General features: G+C 49.7%; 1 protein-coding gene across 1 annotated transcript; it reads right to left on the reverse strand.

Annotated features, from left to right (window-relative positions):
• Positions 1-1,686: 1,686 nt before the first annotated feature.
• LOC102281311 (pepsin A) lies at positions 1,687-11,659 on the reverse strand. The gene is made up of 8 exons (XM_005909454.3): positions 11,451-11,659; positions 8,944-9,061; positions 7,766-7,884; positions 6,834-7,033; positions 4,776-4,892; positions 3,435-3,579; positions 3,243-3,341; positions 1,687-2,005 (listed from the first exon to the last, which is right to left on the reverse strand). The coding sequence occupies exons 1-8, from the start codon at positions 11,619-11,621 to the stop codon at positions 1,856-1,858; spliced, it is 1,119 nt and encodes a 372-aa protein (XP_005909516.2). The 5' UTR covers positions 11,622-11,659; the 3' UTR covers positions 1,687-1,855.
• Between the last annotated feature and the right edge of the window lie 6,528 nt (positions 11,660-18,187).

Below are 18,187 nucleotides of genomic sequence, written 5' to 3' on the forward strand. Positions count from 1 at the left end.
AGGAGCTGGGATCAAGCTGGGCTGAGTCAAGTGAAACAGATCACTTTGCAGTAGGAGTTCTCAGAGCCTTTGATTGGGGTCTGTGCCCCGTGAGCCTCGAAGAAAGGCCTAGAATCTAGCCCTCGCGTACTTACTTTGATACTTTGAAAAAATAATTTTATTTGTTTATTATTGGCTGCCTGGGTCTTCATTGCCACACAGGCTTTTTTCTAGTTGAGGCGAGCAGGGACTGCTCTCCAGTTGTGGTGTGTGGGCTTCTCGTTGAGGTGGCTTCTCTTGTTGCGGAGCACGGGCTCTGGGGTGCACGGGCTTCAGTAGTTGTGGCACTTGGGCTCAGTAGTTGTAGGTCCCGGGCTCTAGAGCACAGGCTCAACAGTTGTGGTGCACCGGCTTAGTGGAATTTTTGGTTTATTAGATAAACAGGCTTGACGACAAGCCACAGCAGGGCTTCCCTGATAGCTCAGTTGGTAAAGAATCCACCTGCAATGCAGGAGACCCTGGTTTGATTCCTGGGTTGGGAAGATCCCCTGGAGAAGGGATAGGCTACCCGCTCCAGTGTTCTTGGGCTTCCCCTGTGGCTCAGCTGGTAAAGAATCTGCCTGTGATGCGGGAGACCTGGGTTGGATCCCTGCATTGGGAAGACCCCTTGGAGAAGGGCATGGCAACTCATTCCAGTATTCTTGCCTGGAGAATAGTGAGGTGTCTCCCCTCACCACATCTCCCCTCATCCCATGCCACCCCTTTTGTGGTGTCTGGTTCTTGGGGGCCGTTTTTCTTTTTATGTATGTGCAAGCAAATCTTATTCTCTTTATAATCCAAAGACAGAATTGTCTAGGCTCCATTATCACCTGTTGTTCCTCTCCTTGGGGAGTAGAAAACCATTCTGGCCCATGTCTCATGGTCATTTCTGCCTTGCCTGGCATACTTAGGAGTGCCACCATCAGTGGGAACCTCTCCTTAATTCTTTTCCTTTTCTCATCATCTCTTCTTGGCTTTGGGAAAAATAAGTTACTCCCTCAATCAAGAATTCGGATGCTGGGACTTCCCTGGTGGTCCAGGGGCTACGACTCTGCATTCCCAGTGCAGGGGGCCTGGGCTCCATCCCTGGTTGGGGAACCGGATCCCACATGCTGCAACTAAGTCCACATGCCGCAACTGAGAGCTCAATTGCAAGCCACAGCTAAAGATCCTGAGTGCTGAAACTAAGACCCAGCACAGCCAAATCAATCAATAAATATTAAAAAAAAAAAAAAGAGAGAGAGAGAGAATTCAGGTGCTCTATTCTATAAGAACTTCCATCCCTGAGTGGGGAAGATCCCCTGGAGGAGGGCATAGCCACCCACTCCAGTATTCTTACCTGGAGAATCCCCATGGACAGAGGAGACTGGTGGGTTACAGTGCATAGGGTTGCAAAGAGTTGGATACGACTGAAGTGACTGAGCAGGCGCGTGCAAATTCTGTGAGAAAGCAACAGCCCTGGCATTTCTGGTCCCCAGGTCTTTATATGACGCTCCCAGCTGGTCCCCAGAGGCCCGTTCATCTTCCTAGCTCTGTTACAAAGCACGTGGTGCCACTGTGTTTGGTGCTATCCAAATGGCAGTGGTCAATTCTGCCCCCCTGCCCCAGTGTTCTGACCCCAGTGATGCAAAGGGGAACTCCGACAAACAGAAGCAAACACACAAGCCATTTTCCAGGAGGTTATGATTTATTCTACATTATTGGTGTGACAGGGAACAGGGCCAAGATTCCACCTCCAGGATCCCAGAGGAGGAACAACCAGGAGAATTATCTACATCAAAGATCAGGGGCAGAATCAGGGAGGGGTCTTCCTGGAAGTGGTTGGAACCGCGCGGGCTCAGGCCACGGGAGCCAGGCCGATCTGGTTGTTGCCCCTATCGAAGACGGTGAAATACTGGCGGATGAAGACATCACCCAGGATCCAGAGGTCCCCAGAGGAGGTGGAGATGTCCATGCCCTCGAACCCGCTGGAGCAGATCCCGTCGCTCTGGAGGAAAGGAGAATAAAACCCGAGCTGGGACTCAGACCCTTTGGGGACAGGCGCTGGGGCCTGAGCATCCAGGACCATGGTGCGCTGCCAGCCACGTGCAAGGAGGAGCTTCCTGGCTCGTGCCTGGGGACTTGGCTCTTCCTGGCCTGGGGTCTGCCTCTGTAAGCAACTCTCTGCTCTCTTGGTTTCCAGGGATTACCAGACATTATCCAGTGTTTCTGGCAGATGTACACACCTTGACGTCAGCATCAGAGCTAAGGGGTTTAGGGAGAACTCAGCTGCCGGGAAGGAGTCTGGAAGCACTGGTGACACAGCCTTTTCTCATTATTCTGATCCCCACCAGTGGCAAACTGGATCAGCTGCTAGACCTTTTCATTCACTAAGTCGCTGACTTTGTGACTTTGGCTGCATATTACAATCTCCTCTGGAACTTCAAGCCCTCTGCACCCCACCCCCTACCATGGCTTAGGCTCCACCCCTTCCTAATTAATCAGCATTGCTGGGGGAGGGGCCTAGTTAGTTCTTGCTGAATGACATCCACCCACAGGGCAAAACTAGTTTCCCATCCAGCATTGTACTAGAAGGCAAGGTTTTCCTGGGTGCATCGGCACGACTGAGAGACTTCACTTTCACTTCTCACTTTCATGCATTGGAGAAGGAAATGGCAACCCATTCCAGTATTCTTGCCTGGAGAATCCCAGGGACAGAGGAGCCTAGTGGGCTGCTGTCTATGGGGTTGCACAGAGTCGGACACGACTGAAGCGAATTAGCAGCAGCAGCAGCAGCAGAGACTATAGGAGTGTCATAAGCCCTGACCCTATGGGAGGTGTGGTTTCCATTTGCCCAACACTTTGTAGCTTTGATGTGGGCAATCTTGCTTGATTACGATACTGGTGTGGGGAAAGGTCTAGGTTTTAGATAAAGGAGGGATCCAGGGGCTAGTACCTTGCTGAAGAACCTGGGGCTAATCCTTGAGACCCAGAGCTTGGACTCCAGGGCCCAACTAGAAATCCTCCTTTCACACCACCAACCTTTGCTTGCTTTTCCTCCCTGGGGGTGCTGCCTCTCAGTTCTCAGTCTCACATTTATCTGTGATGTATTCTTTTTCTCTGGAGGCTGTCCAGAGCAAATGGAAGCTCCAGCTTGTGGAAGTGCCCTTGCCCTTGTGCCGAGGGGCAGTCTGTGTCCACATTCTGAGTGGGTACATCTAGTGGAAGGCCCAGACCCCCCTTACCTGCAGGATGTAGGCGCTGGGGGGCACAGGGTACTGGACACCATTGATGGTGAAGACAATGTCGGGCAGGCTGTCGATGGAAGAGCAACTGATCACCACCTGGAAGGAACAAGGGTTAGCAGGGTTTTCATTGCTCGTGTGTGGCAGATCCACCACTTGAGTCTAGAACAGGGCAGTCAGAGCTGGACTTACTTCGCCAGAGGAATCCTCGCTGGCTCCAATGTAGCTCTGAATGTTGGAAATGGCAGTGGTTGGGCCGGCCAGCAGAGAGGTACCAGTGTCAACAATGGCCTGGCAGCCGTCGCTGCAAGCGATGGACTCTCCATTCATGGTGATGCTGAGGAAAAGAGGCAAGTCAGGGTCCCCTGAGCCCCTGGAGGGTACCTCTCAAGGAGGAACCAGGCAACCCTGGTTCCTTCCCCATCCATTGGCCAATGCATAAAATTTCAGCTTCTCTTGTTCACACGCTCATTCTCTGAATTCACGTATTCTACCAGGAATTACTGAGTGCCTGCTCTGTGTTAGGCACAGGACATGCAAAGCCAAACAAGATGGGTGCACAGTTTCTGGCCACAGGGAGCTCCTACTCTAGCTGGAAAGATAAATTATGATTGAGGAGGAGCAGGATGAGTAGGGGAACAGAACCCAAGCCAGGGTGAGAGTGCTGGTGTGGACCAAGCCAGGGAAGGCTTCTCAGGGAAGTGGACACCCAAAGGTTGCTAGGGAGATCAGTGTGTCCCAGTTTCCCCGGGACTGTCTTGGTTTAACTACTGAAAGGCTGGCATCCCAGGAAACTGCTCACTCCTGGGCAAACCTGGGCTATGGGTCACCCAAGCAGGCCAACTGTGGGCAGAACAGCTAGAGGTTAAGGCTACCTGGGGGCAGACAGTCTTTGAAGTGGAAAGTGGAAGGAAATGTGTGTGTGGGTGTTAGTCGCTCAGTCTGTCCGACTCTCTGCGACCCCATGGACTGTAGCCTGCCAGGCTCCTCTGTCCATGGGATTCTCCAGGCAAGAATACTGGAGTTGTTTGCCATTCCCTTCTTCAGGGGATCTTCCTGACCCTGGACTGAATCTGTGTCTCCCACACTGAAGGTAGATTCTTTGCCGTCTGAGCCACCAGGGAAGCCAATGGGAGGAAATGTTTCGAAACAACTTCTCCACCATCTTGCCCTGACCTTAGACCAAAGTGACAAGCCCCCTAAAAGCCAAGATGTATGGACAGGGGACCCCCCACTCTCCATAGAGTTTCTGGTAGACTGTCCTGTCTCTTTGCTCAGAAGGGAATTGGCTGTCTCATCCTTGCTGAGTCTCTGGGGTGTGGGGTCGGAGGGGGTGGTCCCAGACATTGCTTATCCTCCAGTGATGTGCCCTTCTCCGGGTCTCTCTGACTCGGCCAACTTTTACCTTCTCCTTCTGGAGCACATGTCCCTGTGCTGGCTGTTCCAGGGGGATTAATTATGTTAATTATGAGTGTGTAAAGAAATGCATTCTGGGACCCATGCCAGGATATAGCCCATCCACAATGACCTCACCTGTCCACAGTGATCTGCCAATAGCCCTCAACAGAAACAGGCACCCAGTTCAGACTTCCTGAGTAGTAAGAAGAATCGATGTCACCGAATATCACCACGCTGCCGCTCTCTTCGTTGCTATGGAGAGTGGAGGGAAAACAGGAATTCATTCATACATTCACAGTTCCAACTGAACATATAAACTGTGTGCATTCTAAGAGCTACTTCAAAAAAAAACCTTTTTGTTTTGTATTGGAGTATAGCTAATTAACAATGTTGTGATAGTTTCAGATGTACAGCAAAGGGACTCAGCTGTACATATGCATGTATCCATTCTTCCCCAAACTCCCCTCCCATCCCGGCTGCCACATAACACTGAGCAGAGTTCCATGTGCTATACAGGAGGTCCTTGTTGGTTACCCATTTTAAATATGCCAGTGTGTACATGTCCATCCCAAACTCCCTAACTATCCCTTTCTCCCATCATTTCTCCAGCAACCATAAACTAAGAGCTACTCTTAATTGGGATCTTGCCAGCATCAAGAGCTGAGCAGTGTGTGTGGTTCACTGGGTTTCTTATAATCCTGACACCAAGACCCATGCCTTGATCACTATTATTTCTGTTTTACACTGAAGTAACTGAGGCTCAGAGAGGTGGTGTAGTGTGCCCAAGGTCACACAGCCAGGGAGCCACAGAACCTGGGTCTTTTTGGTTCCAAAGTATGTGTGGTTTCCACCACATACGCTCTTTGCTGTGGGGACCTCAAGAGAAATAAATGAATGACGGTGTCTGCTCTTAAAGCCTTGATAATGTAGTTCATGGTTTGCAAATGTCTGCAGGCGTTTTTCATCGCCACGACTAGGTGGGGGTCGGGGGAGCCGCTGGCCTCTGGGAGGTGGAGGCCAGGGAGGCTGCCAAACATCCCAAAGCAGCCCCCAACAGCAAGGAATCATCTGGTCCAAAAACGTCAATAGTGCTGGGATTGCGAAACTTCAATCTAGTTGGCCCTGTGTGAATTACCTAACTGCTCATAAAAACAGATTATGTTTAAGAGAGCTGAAGCTTGAATATTAAGTGGTCAAGAGAAAAAAAGGCTAAAAAGACCCTCCTGTTGTACATTGCTGGAGTCCTGATTACTGGAATAGTCATTGTATAAATCTGCAGTTTCGGTTTAGACAGGAAAGCAAATGTAGATGACACTAAGAAATTATTCAGCAAGCAACTGGTCACAGACAGACCAATCACAGGCAGATGATTCCACTCCCCAACCCCACCCCTCCTTCCTTGTAAACATCTGACAGTACCCGCGAGATTATAGACCAGTCAATATCTTAAAAAAACCCCATCAGTGATGACAAATCGCTTCAAAGGAAAAGGATGTGAGTGTCAGAGGAAGGTTGAGTGTCTCAAGAAAGTCGATGACACAACCTCAGATATTCTGGCACAAACCTTTACTTAGCTGAAACCAAGGCTTGGTTATTCTTTATTCTTAGAATTAACTCATAGCCACACCTGAAACCTAAATTTTGTTAACTAATATAAGAAACTTGCTTTCATCATTTAAAAGTTTCTCTGTTCAAGGTCTAAATCCCAATCAAAACTTCTTTTCATTTATTGCTATGAACTTTTGGCTCCAATTTTAAGCGGGTTCACTCTTTAAAAAAATTTTTTTTTTTTTTTTTAATTTGGCTGCACCAAGTCTTAATCGGAGCATGTGGGATCTAGCTCCTGACCAAGGATTGAACCCTGGGCCCCTACACTGGGAGTGCAGACTCCTAACCACTGGGCCACTAGGGAAGTCCCTAAGTGGACTCACGTTAAACGGTGGTCTTCTGGAGAGCAAATAGCTAATGATATTTGACTTGCATAAAGCAAGGTGACAGAGAATCTTGCTAGTAAAATAAGACGAGGAAGACTGTTCATCAGAAAGGAATTTGGCACCGTTCTCTCCAAAGATACACATCTCAAGTCTAAGACACTGACCTTGCCAATCCCCCTGCTTGCCAAGATTCCAGCCCATCCAGCCTTCGACAGCCTCCTGCTGGACCTGGTGACCGTGACCTCCTTGCTTCACTTACCTGCTCAGGTAGACAGAGAAGAGGTCTTGGGAAACCAGACCCTGGTCCCATATGTTGTCAAAGACAGGGGTGGCCCCGGAGGAGGAGATGCTGGGGTAGGCGAGACCCAGGATGCCGTCGAAGGGAGCGTAGTACAGGAAGGAGCCGGGCTCTGTCTCACTCAGGCCAAAGATCTGGTTGGTGTCGCTGATGCCTCCGACCTGTGTGGGGGAACCAAGACGTTTCTCATTAGCTTGTGCTGACTGAGCACTGCGGGGTGCCCACCCTGGGCTCAGAGCATCCCCTGATTCACTTCATGTAGAACTTGGCTTCTGGGGCATCAGGCTGGAAGGAGGGGAGAGGGATTAGCCCTGGAATTTCTTGTTATTCTGCTGGAAAGAACAACTGAGGCTGATCCCCAGATGGGCACCGTCTGCGACTTGGTGTGAGAATGTGCTGCAGAACAGATGGTCACCATGTGTGTGTTTCTGAAGATCAGATGCAAAGCAGACGCTGGGCAAATCAGAACCCTGGACCCCTGCTGCGCCCTGGAAAGGCGGGGGATGCTTGTGGTTGAGCTTTTGTGACTTAGGGGGGCTGTGGGCTCAGGGAGGAGGAAGAAGAGGAGGTGCTAAAAGAGAACTGAGCCTTTTCCTACCTTCTTCCTACCCCTTCATAGCATTCGACTTGGGTGCTGATGCTGGCTTCTGGCATTCCCCTACCTTACTACTTCTCCCCCCCACCCCACCGCCACCAGCCCCTCCAAAATATCTGTGGTATCTCTGCCACTTTCTGCATGCCCCAGTTAGGTTGCTTTTGTGATACAAAGACCCATATTGAAGGAGCTGCCGCAGAGGGTGAGGAGGGGGTGGGGGGAGGTCTGTGCTGTGGCCTCTAAGGTCCCTGAAGTTGGAAGCTGTGCAGGATGAGGCGGCCGGCCAGAGTTTGCTTACCTGGACGGTGTCGTATCCAAGGACGCCCGTCATGCTGCCGGTTCCGTAGGTGATGGACAGTGTCTCGCTGGTGGCCTCATAGGTGGAAGAGTCTTGAGGGTTGAAGCGGTTGTGGTTGGCTGTGAGGACAAGAAGAGACATGGTCAAACTCCAAAAGCTGAGCCAGAGTCATGGGCTGAGGGTGCCTTCGTTTTGGGTTGGATTTTGGAAGAGAAAGTTAACTTTTTTCTTTAGACTTTGGTGCCCTAGTGTTCCCAGTTTCCATTCCTGTCTGGTTGGACCAACTGGGATCATCTCACTGTGGATGGAAACTGTGGCTATGAAATGAAAAGACACTTGTTCCTTGGAAGGAAAGCTATGACAAACCTAGACAGCGTATTAAAAAGCAGAGACATCACTTTGCTGACAAAGGTCCCTATAGTCAAAGCTATGGTTTTTCCAGTAGTCATGTAGAAATGTGAGAGCTGGACCATTAAGCAGGCTGAGTACTGAAGATTTGATGCTTTCGAACTATAGTGTTGGCGAAGACTCTTGAGAGTCCCTTGGACTGCAAGGAGATCAAACCAGTCAATCCTAAAGGAAATCAACCTTGAATATTCATTAGAGAGACTGATGCTGAAGCTGAAGCTCTAATACTTTGATCACCTGGTGTGAAGAGCTGACTCATTGGAAAAAACTCTGATGCTGGGAAAGATTGAAGGCAGAAGGAGAAGGGGGCGAACAGAGGATGAGATGATTGAATGGCATCATCGACATGATGAACATGAGTTTGAGCAAACTCTGGGAGATGGTGAGGGGCAGAGAAGCCTGGCGTGCTTCAGTTCATGGGGTCACAAGGGGTGTGACATGACTGAGCGACTGAACAACAACAACTCTGATGGAAGGTCCTTCCAGGCTCATGCTGACTGGAGCAGGCCCACAGCTGCCCATGGTAATGTGCAGCTGCACACTCTGCCACTGGACTGAACTTCCTGAGGGCCGGGACCACATGTGATTCACCCCTTCATCCTCCAGGGCACCTAAGCCTGGCACATAATAGGTGCTCAGTGAATGCTTTTGGAGTGGATCCCTGAGTGGCTTCAGCGGGCTTGAAATCAGACCTATGTGAGGCCCCTGAGCATTCAGGGCTCCCAGGTGACTCAGTGCCAGGGGCCTGGAGAGGGTGGGGGGACACTCACTGCAGGCTTCGCTGGAGCAGTAGATGGAGGGCACCCACAGGTTGGAGGAGCCGGTGTCAAAGATGACAGTGAAGTCCTGAGCGGGGGTGCCAATGCCAATGGTGCCGAAGTACTCCGTCTGCCGGGGGGACACACAGCTCACCAACTGGGGACTCCCCAGCCTGGCCTCCCCAGGGACTGTCACTGGGTCTTCTTGGCCACATCCCACCTCCCCCTTCACTGGCCCCCTTTCCTTCATCTTTTGATCCAGTGCATCCCTCCATCCTTCAAGGTCCATCCAGGTCTCCCTTCCTCCTTGAAGTCTTCCCTGATTGCAATCCTGTTAACCTCTGCCTATTCTCTTCTAAGCCTCATGAACACTCAACAATAACCTGCTGTCCCCTCTTGCCTTGAATGTCTTAGTCTTGTTATCCTAGAGAATGCACACTCTTGGATAGGGTAGAAACTTATCCAGCAGAGTAAATCTGTTCTTAGTCGCTCAGTCGTGTCCAACCATCTGCAGCCTGATGGACTGTGGCCCGCCAGGCTCCTCTGTCCATGGGGTTTCCCAGGCAAGAATACTGGAGTGGCTTACCATTTCCTACTCCAGGGGATCTTCCCAACCCAGGGATTGAACCCAGGTCTCTTGTGTCTCCTGCATTGGCAGGCAGATTCTTTACCACTAGCACCACCTGGGAAGCCCCAGCAGAGTAAATGCTTAAGCATTTTTTCTTTAAATTGTTGATGGGGAGATAAACAAGTCACCTAGAAGTGAAGACCCCTTGAGATATCTTATTCCTAAGTCTAGATGACTGCAGTGGGTTTAAGAAAGTATATCCTTGGGACTTTCCTGGCAGTCTAGTGGCTAAGACTGCATGCTCCCAATGCAGGGGGCCTGGGTTCCATCCCTGGTCAGGGAATTAGATGCCCTCATGACACAACTGGGAGTTTGCGTGCCACCACTAAGACCGGGTGCAGCCAAATAAATAAAAAAAGAAAGAAAGAGTATCTTTACGAATTTTATTCTTAGTGGCAGCAGTTTTTCCCTGGCTAGCTCTGCTCCAGCCACGCTGCTATGGTTCTTTCATGACCAGCTCATTCCCATCCCAGGGTCTTTGCACTTGGTATTTCTTGTGCTAAGAAAATGTTTATTCTAGATCTTTCCTTGGCTGACTCCTTCTGATCCATTCTTCAGCGCTCTAGTCAAATATCACCTCCATCAAGAGGCTCTCCCTGACTACTTTATCTAAATTTGCCCCTGCCCCATTCTTTTTCTCCTTACTCCAGTTGACTTTTTTACATTCCTGTTTATGTGTCTCTTATTTGTCTTTCCATCTAGAATATAAGCTCCAGGATCTTTGCTTAGTCACCGTTGTTTCCGCAGCTTCTGGCATAGTCTCTGATAGAGAGTAGGTGTTTTATAAATATTTGTAAAGTGAACAAATGGGCTAACTTTACAAAGCTTTTACCAAGCTCTAACCAAAGGCCAGGCCCTGTTCTAAGCACTCAAAAAAACCCAAAATGAAAAAACTTCTCTCAAATCAACCCTCCCCCACTACATTACTGCTTGAATTACTCTAAACAACCCTCTGGTGGTGGATAGTAATAGTTCTGTCTTACAGACAAGAAAGCTGAGTCTCACTCAGACTTGTCCAAGGTCCCATGACTTGGAAACATGAGAGCCTAGACTTCCCTAGGTCTGGCAAATGTCACAGGCCAAGCTCTTAATGACAGGCAAGAGTGCTTCACGACCTTGGCTTTCACCCAGGGGACCTATAGTATCCACTGAAAGGCAAGCCCGTTGGATCCGAAATGGAAGAGTCAGAATGGTCTTCCTGAAACTCCAATCTGATCTTGTCAATCCCCGCCCCTAGTTAAGGTGATCTGGTGGCAATTAAGATGCCAAGCCTCATCCCCCCACCCACTCTGGTCTGGCTCCACCCACCAGCCCCCATGGACATGGACCTCGCTTTGAAAATGGACTCTGGCTTCCATTCCTCAAATGCACTCTGCCCCCCGCTGTCACACGGTCTGGTGCAAGTCTTCCCGCCTTCTGGAACACTCTGCTGTCCTCTCAGAACTCCCCTCTCTCTTCCTTGCCCCAGGGAGGTGCCCCTGCCCGTCATCTGTCTGCAGTCCCTGTATTGGCTTCACTGGGTGGCCTTGGCCTGGTTGTGCTTGTCATGCTTTGTGAGGCTCCCTGATTATCATCTGTCTCTCCTGCTAGATTGTGGGACCCTGAGGCTCGTCCACTGCCGCTTCTCTGGGCCCAGCACAGAGCCTGACACACAGGAGGTGCTCCCTCTAGGTAAGCACTGGATGAATGAATGAATAAATGAGTTGAGAGCAACACCTCTGACTGTGAGTTATTCTACTCTCCCTGTGTCTCTGAGATCCAGGGAGCAGACCCTGGGTTACACTTGCCTAGGGGTTTAGAGCACTGACCTGTCTTCCCAGACCCTGGGATCCCCCCTCTCTCCTCTAGGCTGAGTCCTTGGAGCTGGCCCGCTGCCTGCCCACACACTCACATCCAGGTAGTTCTGAAGGGGCTGTTCAGACACCAAGGTGGCGGCCTCCCGGATGTACTTGCTGCCCAGGTTGTATTTGTGTGTCCTCATGAATTCCTTCAGCTTGCCATTCTCGATCAGATTCTGTCTCAAGGACTTCTTTTTGACGAGTGGGATCCTGTGGCAGAGCATTTGCACACAGTTGGTTTGGAGGAAGAAGGGTGATTAGACACTCATGGGGTGCTGTGGAAGATCCAGAAGGAAAAGAAAGCTTGCCCAAGAGCACAAGAAGGAAGTTGAGAGGGGCGATGCTCCCGTCTTTGGGCAGAGTAATGCAGACAAGAGAAGTGGTTGCTGGAAGTGGCCTGGCCCAGTGGCTAGTGCTGAGAACCCTACCCAGCCTGGTCTGGAGGGTCTGTGCTGTTAACCATGTCTGCTGAGCTGCGTCCCCCAATGAGCAGAGAAAAGAGACTCCGGACGGATGCAGAGAGAGGAGTTGTGGGAGGGAAGAGGGACAGACAGCAAAAGGAAATAACCCCAGGAAGACAGCTCTTGGTGCAGAGAGTCCCCCAGACTCACTTGACGACGCTGCACTCAGAGAGTGCCACCAAAGCAAGCAGGAGCAGCCACTTCATGATTCTTCCTGGCTCGCAAGTCTCCGTAGAAGGGAAGACGGGAAAGTGTACAGTAGCAGGCAGGAGCCGCTCCTTATATACAGCCCGAGTCCTCGGGCATGGCCTTATCAGCCACCAACGTCACCCATTACTCTCACCCCAAGCAGAAAGTTTCCTGATAAGATTGTCCTTGCCCTATGCCATGTTCAGAGTTTCCAGTTGAGTAGCTTTCCATTTGTTACGCAGACCTCGGGCTGGAATGACCCTGCAGAGAGCAAGCGGCCAAGTGGCGGCTTATTTCTTAAATAATAGAAGGCATCCAAACTCAATAAGCGAAATATTTTGACAAAATTGGTCCAAAGTGCACCCGAATGGTCCTGGTGGGACAGATGGTGGGACAGAGTGGCTGTCCTTGAAGTGATGGGCCATGTCCCCAGAGCTGCAGTCCTCAAGCACATCCTTGGGTGGGTGGTTTGGGACTCAGGACGCATTTCCCCATGAAAAGATCGTTATATGGGGTTGCTGGATGTCTAGCTAGCATATGGGCCTTATTTTGCTCTTGCTGCTCGTGGCTCTTGGGCTGCGTCTTGGGAAAGTGGTGTGTGTAGTACAGAGCAAGGGGATGGGATGGGTGGAAGAATGCTTCTGACCCTGGAGGAAGCAAACTTGAAACAGGCTGGGTTTGTCTGTGGAATCTGTGTCTCTCATTTTCTAACACCCTTTTCTTCATACTGCCCTCTCCCATCCTCTTGGTTACTCAAAGCCTCTGAGACCCCATTTGGGTCTGACTCCCAAGCATTCCATGCTTAAAACTTGACTGAATCAGCTGCAGTGGGCCAAAGCAATCCGGGCAAATTCACACTAAGGTGTGAATGACTGAGAAAAGTTCTCTCTCTTCATCTCTCTCTTTTTGGCTGTGCCTCATGACATGCTAGATCTTCGTTCCCTTACCAGGGATCAAACCCATGCCCCCTGCAGTGGAAGCATGGAATGAAAAGCTCTCTTCTTAAAAAGGATGCTTTCTAGCTCAGTGGATTCTTCTGCCCTTTGTGAGGTTTATTCAGTGGACCAAGTGGAGTGAGAAGCTTGATGTAGGAATTTTGGTGAGGGGGTGGGAGGTGGGGAGGTCACAAGTAGGTAACAAGACCTGTCTGTGGGTCTTGTTCTGATAACAGATTCCCTGGGCCACATCTGGTTTTTCCAACAGTGGGAAACACAGATACTATAAAACTCCAATTTCCCTAGGGCCTCTGGATGAGTATGGAGGAGTGGGCAGTGCGAATCAAGTTCTGGGCCAGTGGTGAGCCTAACTACAAAGCACGTTTGCATTCAGAAGATACCCATGAAGACACCTCTGTGCCCCGATCATGGATCCTTGATCTGTATTTCGCTTTTTCTCATCTTTTAGTGCCTGCTTCCTCTCTGCTCTCTTTTCCTCCCCTTCGAGCATTTCTTCTTTGAGCTATGCTGTCACTTTTGGGCACGTCTCAGTGCTTCTAGGAGGAGCTGATGGTCCTGAAGATGCCTGCCTAGGTCCTGGGAACAGCAGATGGAAACCCTGGCTCAAGACTCCCCCGGGGCGGGTGGGGGAGGGGCATGTTCTGGGGGCTGGCCGGGGTCTTTAGAGGTACCTGGTGTCTCACGCTGGGCAGTAGGTACGTGGGTGCTCATGTGCTCATGTGTAGGTTATGCATATATGAAACTGTTTACGATACTTTAAAAAAAGTAAAAGGAGGTTCTGCATACTTTTCAGCTTAGAAACGGAGGCAACTGAGGTTGGGTGGAGCAGGGTGAGTCAGGGAACCCTCAGGGTTGAGATGTGGGCAATGAACCATGAAGAAGATTACGTGTGTTTTATTCATCTTTCATCTCCCTCTGTGAATTATATGGTTCATCAAGTGTTCAACACAGCGCTTTAATTAATCCCATGTAAGCTCGGCTTAGTTAAGAGCAGCTTGGGAGTATACTCAGCAGGATCATGATTTCACAGTTAGCGGTTTCTGCCGTTTGCCAGCCATTGCAGTAACTGACACAAGAAGGGCTTCATTCACGTGTTTCTCTTCCTTGACAGTGAGGGGAGATGCAGGAGTTTAGATTCACTACTCTTAACTCGTTGTGGTAAGTGATATTATTATTCCCATTTTACAGATGAAGAAACTGAGGTCCAGAGAGGCTGTGCCACTTGCCTGAGGTGACACAGGTGAGAAGTGACTGAGCAAGGGCTTGAATCTGGATCCCTATCTCTCCCCATGCTTGCTCCCTTGTGTACCCACTAACTGGGGTTTACTGGAGGCTGTTGGAGAAGGCAATGGCAACCCACTCCAGTACTGTTGCCTGGAAAATCCCATGGACGGAGGAGCCTGGTAGGCTGCAGTCCATGGGGTCGCTAAGAGTCGGGCACGACTGAACGACTTCACTTTCACTTTTCACTTTCATGCATTGGAGAAGGAAATGGCAACCTACTCCAGTATTCTTGCCTGGAGAATCCCAGGGACAGAGGAGCCTAGTGGGCTGCCGTCTACGGGGTCGAACAGAATTGTACATGACTGAAGTGACTTAGCAGCAGCAGCAGTAGAAGAATCTCAGGAAGAGCTCTGGCTTCAAGATCTGGGTTTGAATCTCAGCCCTACCTCTGAATAACTTCCAGACCTGGGGCTACTGATCCAGTCTCTGAGACTCAGTTTTTTCATCTGTAAAAGGGGGATAATAGTACCACTAATTCCATGGGATTGTTGTGAGGATTAAGTACAGAGTCCTCACCAGCCATACACATACTGTGGCTGAAATAAAAAGTTCTGATCAGGATGCTGAGCAAGCAGAACATTCCTCTGTTGCAGGCGGGGAACTTGAGATGTTATGGCCACTTTGGAGAACAGTTTAGTAGTTTCTTATCAAGTCAATATGTACCTACCATTTAGCCCAGAAACCACCTTCCTGGGTATTTACTGAAAAGAAATGAAAAAACATATGTCCCCACAAAGACCTGTTCCTACAAAGACCACTCAAATGTTTATAAGAGCTATTTTCATAATAGCCCCGAACTGGAAACAACTCAGTTTTCTTTAGCAGATCCTTGGGTAAGTGAAGAGTGTACAGCCAACTATGGAAGACCATCAGTGATAGAAACAGAAGAACTGAATCTCACGGGCGTTATGCAGAGAGAGTCCAGATGCAAAGGCTACATTTGTAGGACTCTATTTATATGACATCCTGGAAAAGGCTAAATAATGGGAACAGAAAATGGGTCCATGGTTTCTAGGGGCTGGGGTCAGAGTAGAAGACCGACTACAAGGGGCCATAGGGGAACTATGCGGGGTGATGAAAATAGTCTAGACTCACCTGAAAAGGTGGATTTCACTCAGTGACAATAGACCAGACGTATCTGACTTTACAGCAGGTAAAGTGCTAAGCCAGAGATGGCCACACTGTAGGAGTGAAGACAGACCTGGGCACCAGGCACTGCCCAGGGCCATGGAGGCCTTGGCTGGGACACATAAAATGATGCAATCCTACAAAAGAAAACAAAACAGAAAAGAACAACTGATCATCATCTCTGCTTCTGTTTTGGTCCTTTGAACCATGAGTAAAATATGTCCATACTCCATGTCTGTGGCAGGGGTGACAAGGTTGGCAGGTGGTGGCAAAACTCCAAGGAGCTGGGTGGGGACTGTGAACGTTTCTCAGGCTCCTGGGCGCTGGGCTGTCCAGATGGGCTCTCTCATGTCACCCTGGGGGTAAGTGTGGGATGGCCCGAGTCCATTTAGGAGGGACGCTCCTCTGAGCATCCTGGAGCTGACATATGGTGCTTGGAGCCCAAGATTAGGCATAGGTCTCGGGGAATAGCTTGTCTGTGGGACCCACATAGGAATTTTGGACAGAAGAGAAATCTGTTTGGGAAGCAGGAGGGAGACTCCTCAGGCAGTAACCTGCAGGATCCATGTGCACAATCATTCAACATGTTTTTATTCTGTATCTACTCTGAGCTGAGTAGGCTGTCCTAGTTGCTGGGGGTACATCCATGAAGAAGATGGAGCTAGGGTGTAAGTTGAGGAGTTTGTGGTCAGGTCAGGAGAGGGCAGGGGAAGGTCCCTTTCCTTCCCACCCAGAGATGCCTTTGGATCACACTCACAGGAAGCCCTTGGATTGGTGAAGAATCTGAGGTCTGGGGAAACCTTCACGGGGGCTGGTGCTGATGTGCTTGGTGGCACCAATTCCCAATATATGGCAGACTCTACGATGGCCTCCAATCATCCTCACCTCCTGGTGTTCATGGCTCTTGTAGTCCCCTCCCCTCGAATGTATGCAGGACCTAGGACTTGCTTCTAACCAATAGCATAAGGCAAAGCAGATGGGGTGTCACTTTTGTGATTATATTACGTGACATTGTCACTTTGGTCTTGCCAGCAGGCTTTTTGTATAGATTTTTTCTCCCTGGATGGCTCTGAAGAGGTAAGATGCCCCATGAGGAGGCCCACATGGCAAGGAACAGAGGGTGGCCTCCAGCCACCAAGGAACTGAGGCCCCTTGTCTGATAACCCACAGGACACTGAATCCAGGGATTTCCCTGGCAGTCTGTGTCTAAGACTCCATGCTCTCGATGTAGGGGGCCCGAGTTTGATCCCTGGTCATGAAACCAGATCCCACATGCCACAACTAAGACCTGGCACAGCAAAATTTAAAAAAAAAAGAAAGAAACTGCATCCTTCCAACAACCCTGTGAGCTTAGAAGATGACCTCTATTGGAGCATCAGATAAGATCACATCCCTGGCTGACACTTTGTCAGAGGCCCTGAAACAGAGAACCTAGCCAAACACAGAAACACTGAGATAATAAATGTGAGTTGTTTTAAGTTGTTAAATTTGTGTTAATTTGTTGCAGTGATAGAAAACTAATACAGGGTTAGACGCCTCCTAGAAAACTCCACAAAGATGTACCTGGCTGCCTCCTGCTCTTCGCCATTTGGGGGCCATTTCAGTGTTCTGCAAGGTGGTTTTCTGCTCAGGCAATATGAATGATCTGGGAAGGAGGGGGCTGACATCATTGGTTTGCTTATCTGTAAATCCCAGTCAATATAACAAGGACTGTGTTTCTGTGTCTCTTAATGCTTTTATGAGTGCTTTGAGATACATCTGAGTTAAATCTGAGTTAATTCACCCATTCCAGTCCATTTTAGTTCGCTGATTCCTAGAATGTCGACATTCACTCTTGCCATCTCTTGTTTGACCACTTCCCCTGGGATTTCTTTGGAAGGAATGATGCTAAAGCTGAAACTCCAGTACTTTGGCCACCTCATGTGAAGAGTTGACTCAGTGGAAAAGACCCTGATGCTGGGAGGGATTGGGGGCAGGAGGAGAAGGGGACGACAGAGGATGAGATGGCTGGATGCCATCACTGACTCGATGGACATGAGTCTCAGTGAACTCCGGGAGTTGGTGATGGACAGGGAGGCCTGGCGTGCTGTGATTCATGGGGTCGCAAAGAGTCGGACACGACTGAGCGACTGAACTGAACTGAACTGAGATATATGACCTACTGAAAAAGTATTATTCCTGCATCATCCCCATTGACACACTTCAGAAGAGTTAAGTGATCAGTGCGGGTTCACATAACTAAGTAGTGATGTGGGCAGGAGTAGACCCCCGGGTCTTAGAAGGCTCTGGTCTTGGGAGGCTTTTGTCCCGGGCCAGGCTCTGTGCCCACATACATCCACCTGGTTTCCGTCCATTGGTTAGAGTGTACAGTAAATATTCCGAGAAGTCTGATGTCAGCCAGGACTGATCTATGACTGCCTTCAGGGAAGCCGTGTAATCTCATTGTGCCAGACTGGCGTGGCAGAAAGATTAGACAACAATGTTTACTTTGCCATTAGTCTTACCTGGGACTTGGCTTCTGGAGGTTTTCAGAACTGCTTTGCTAATGCATGGCATCTCATGCCAAGGGCACAGGTGTTCAGAAATGTTCTGTGAACATATCAAATCAAGCAATGGAAGGAAATCTGAAGAACTGAATCATGGCAAGACTGGGGTGGAGCACGTTAAGCACGATTAGTGTTATTGAGCTGGTCTGATAGGCCTTGGGATGGCTGGCCCCCGGGGAGCTTTCAGTCAGGGTCTCACCCCAGGCATGTGGTCATCCAACAACAC

The sequence above is a fragment of the Bos mutus genome, chromosome 22 (assembly GCF_027580195.1).
Source record: "Bos mutus isolate GX-2022 chromosome 22, NWIPB_WYAK_1.1, whole genome shotgun sequence".
NCBI lineage: Eukaryota > Metazoa > Chordata > Mammalia > Artiodactyla > Bovidae > Bos > Bos mutus.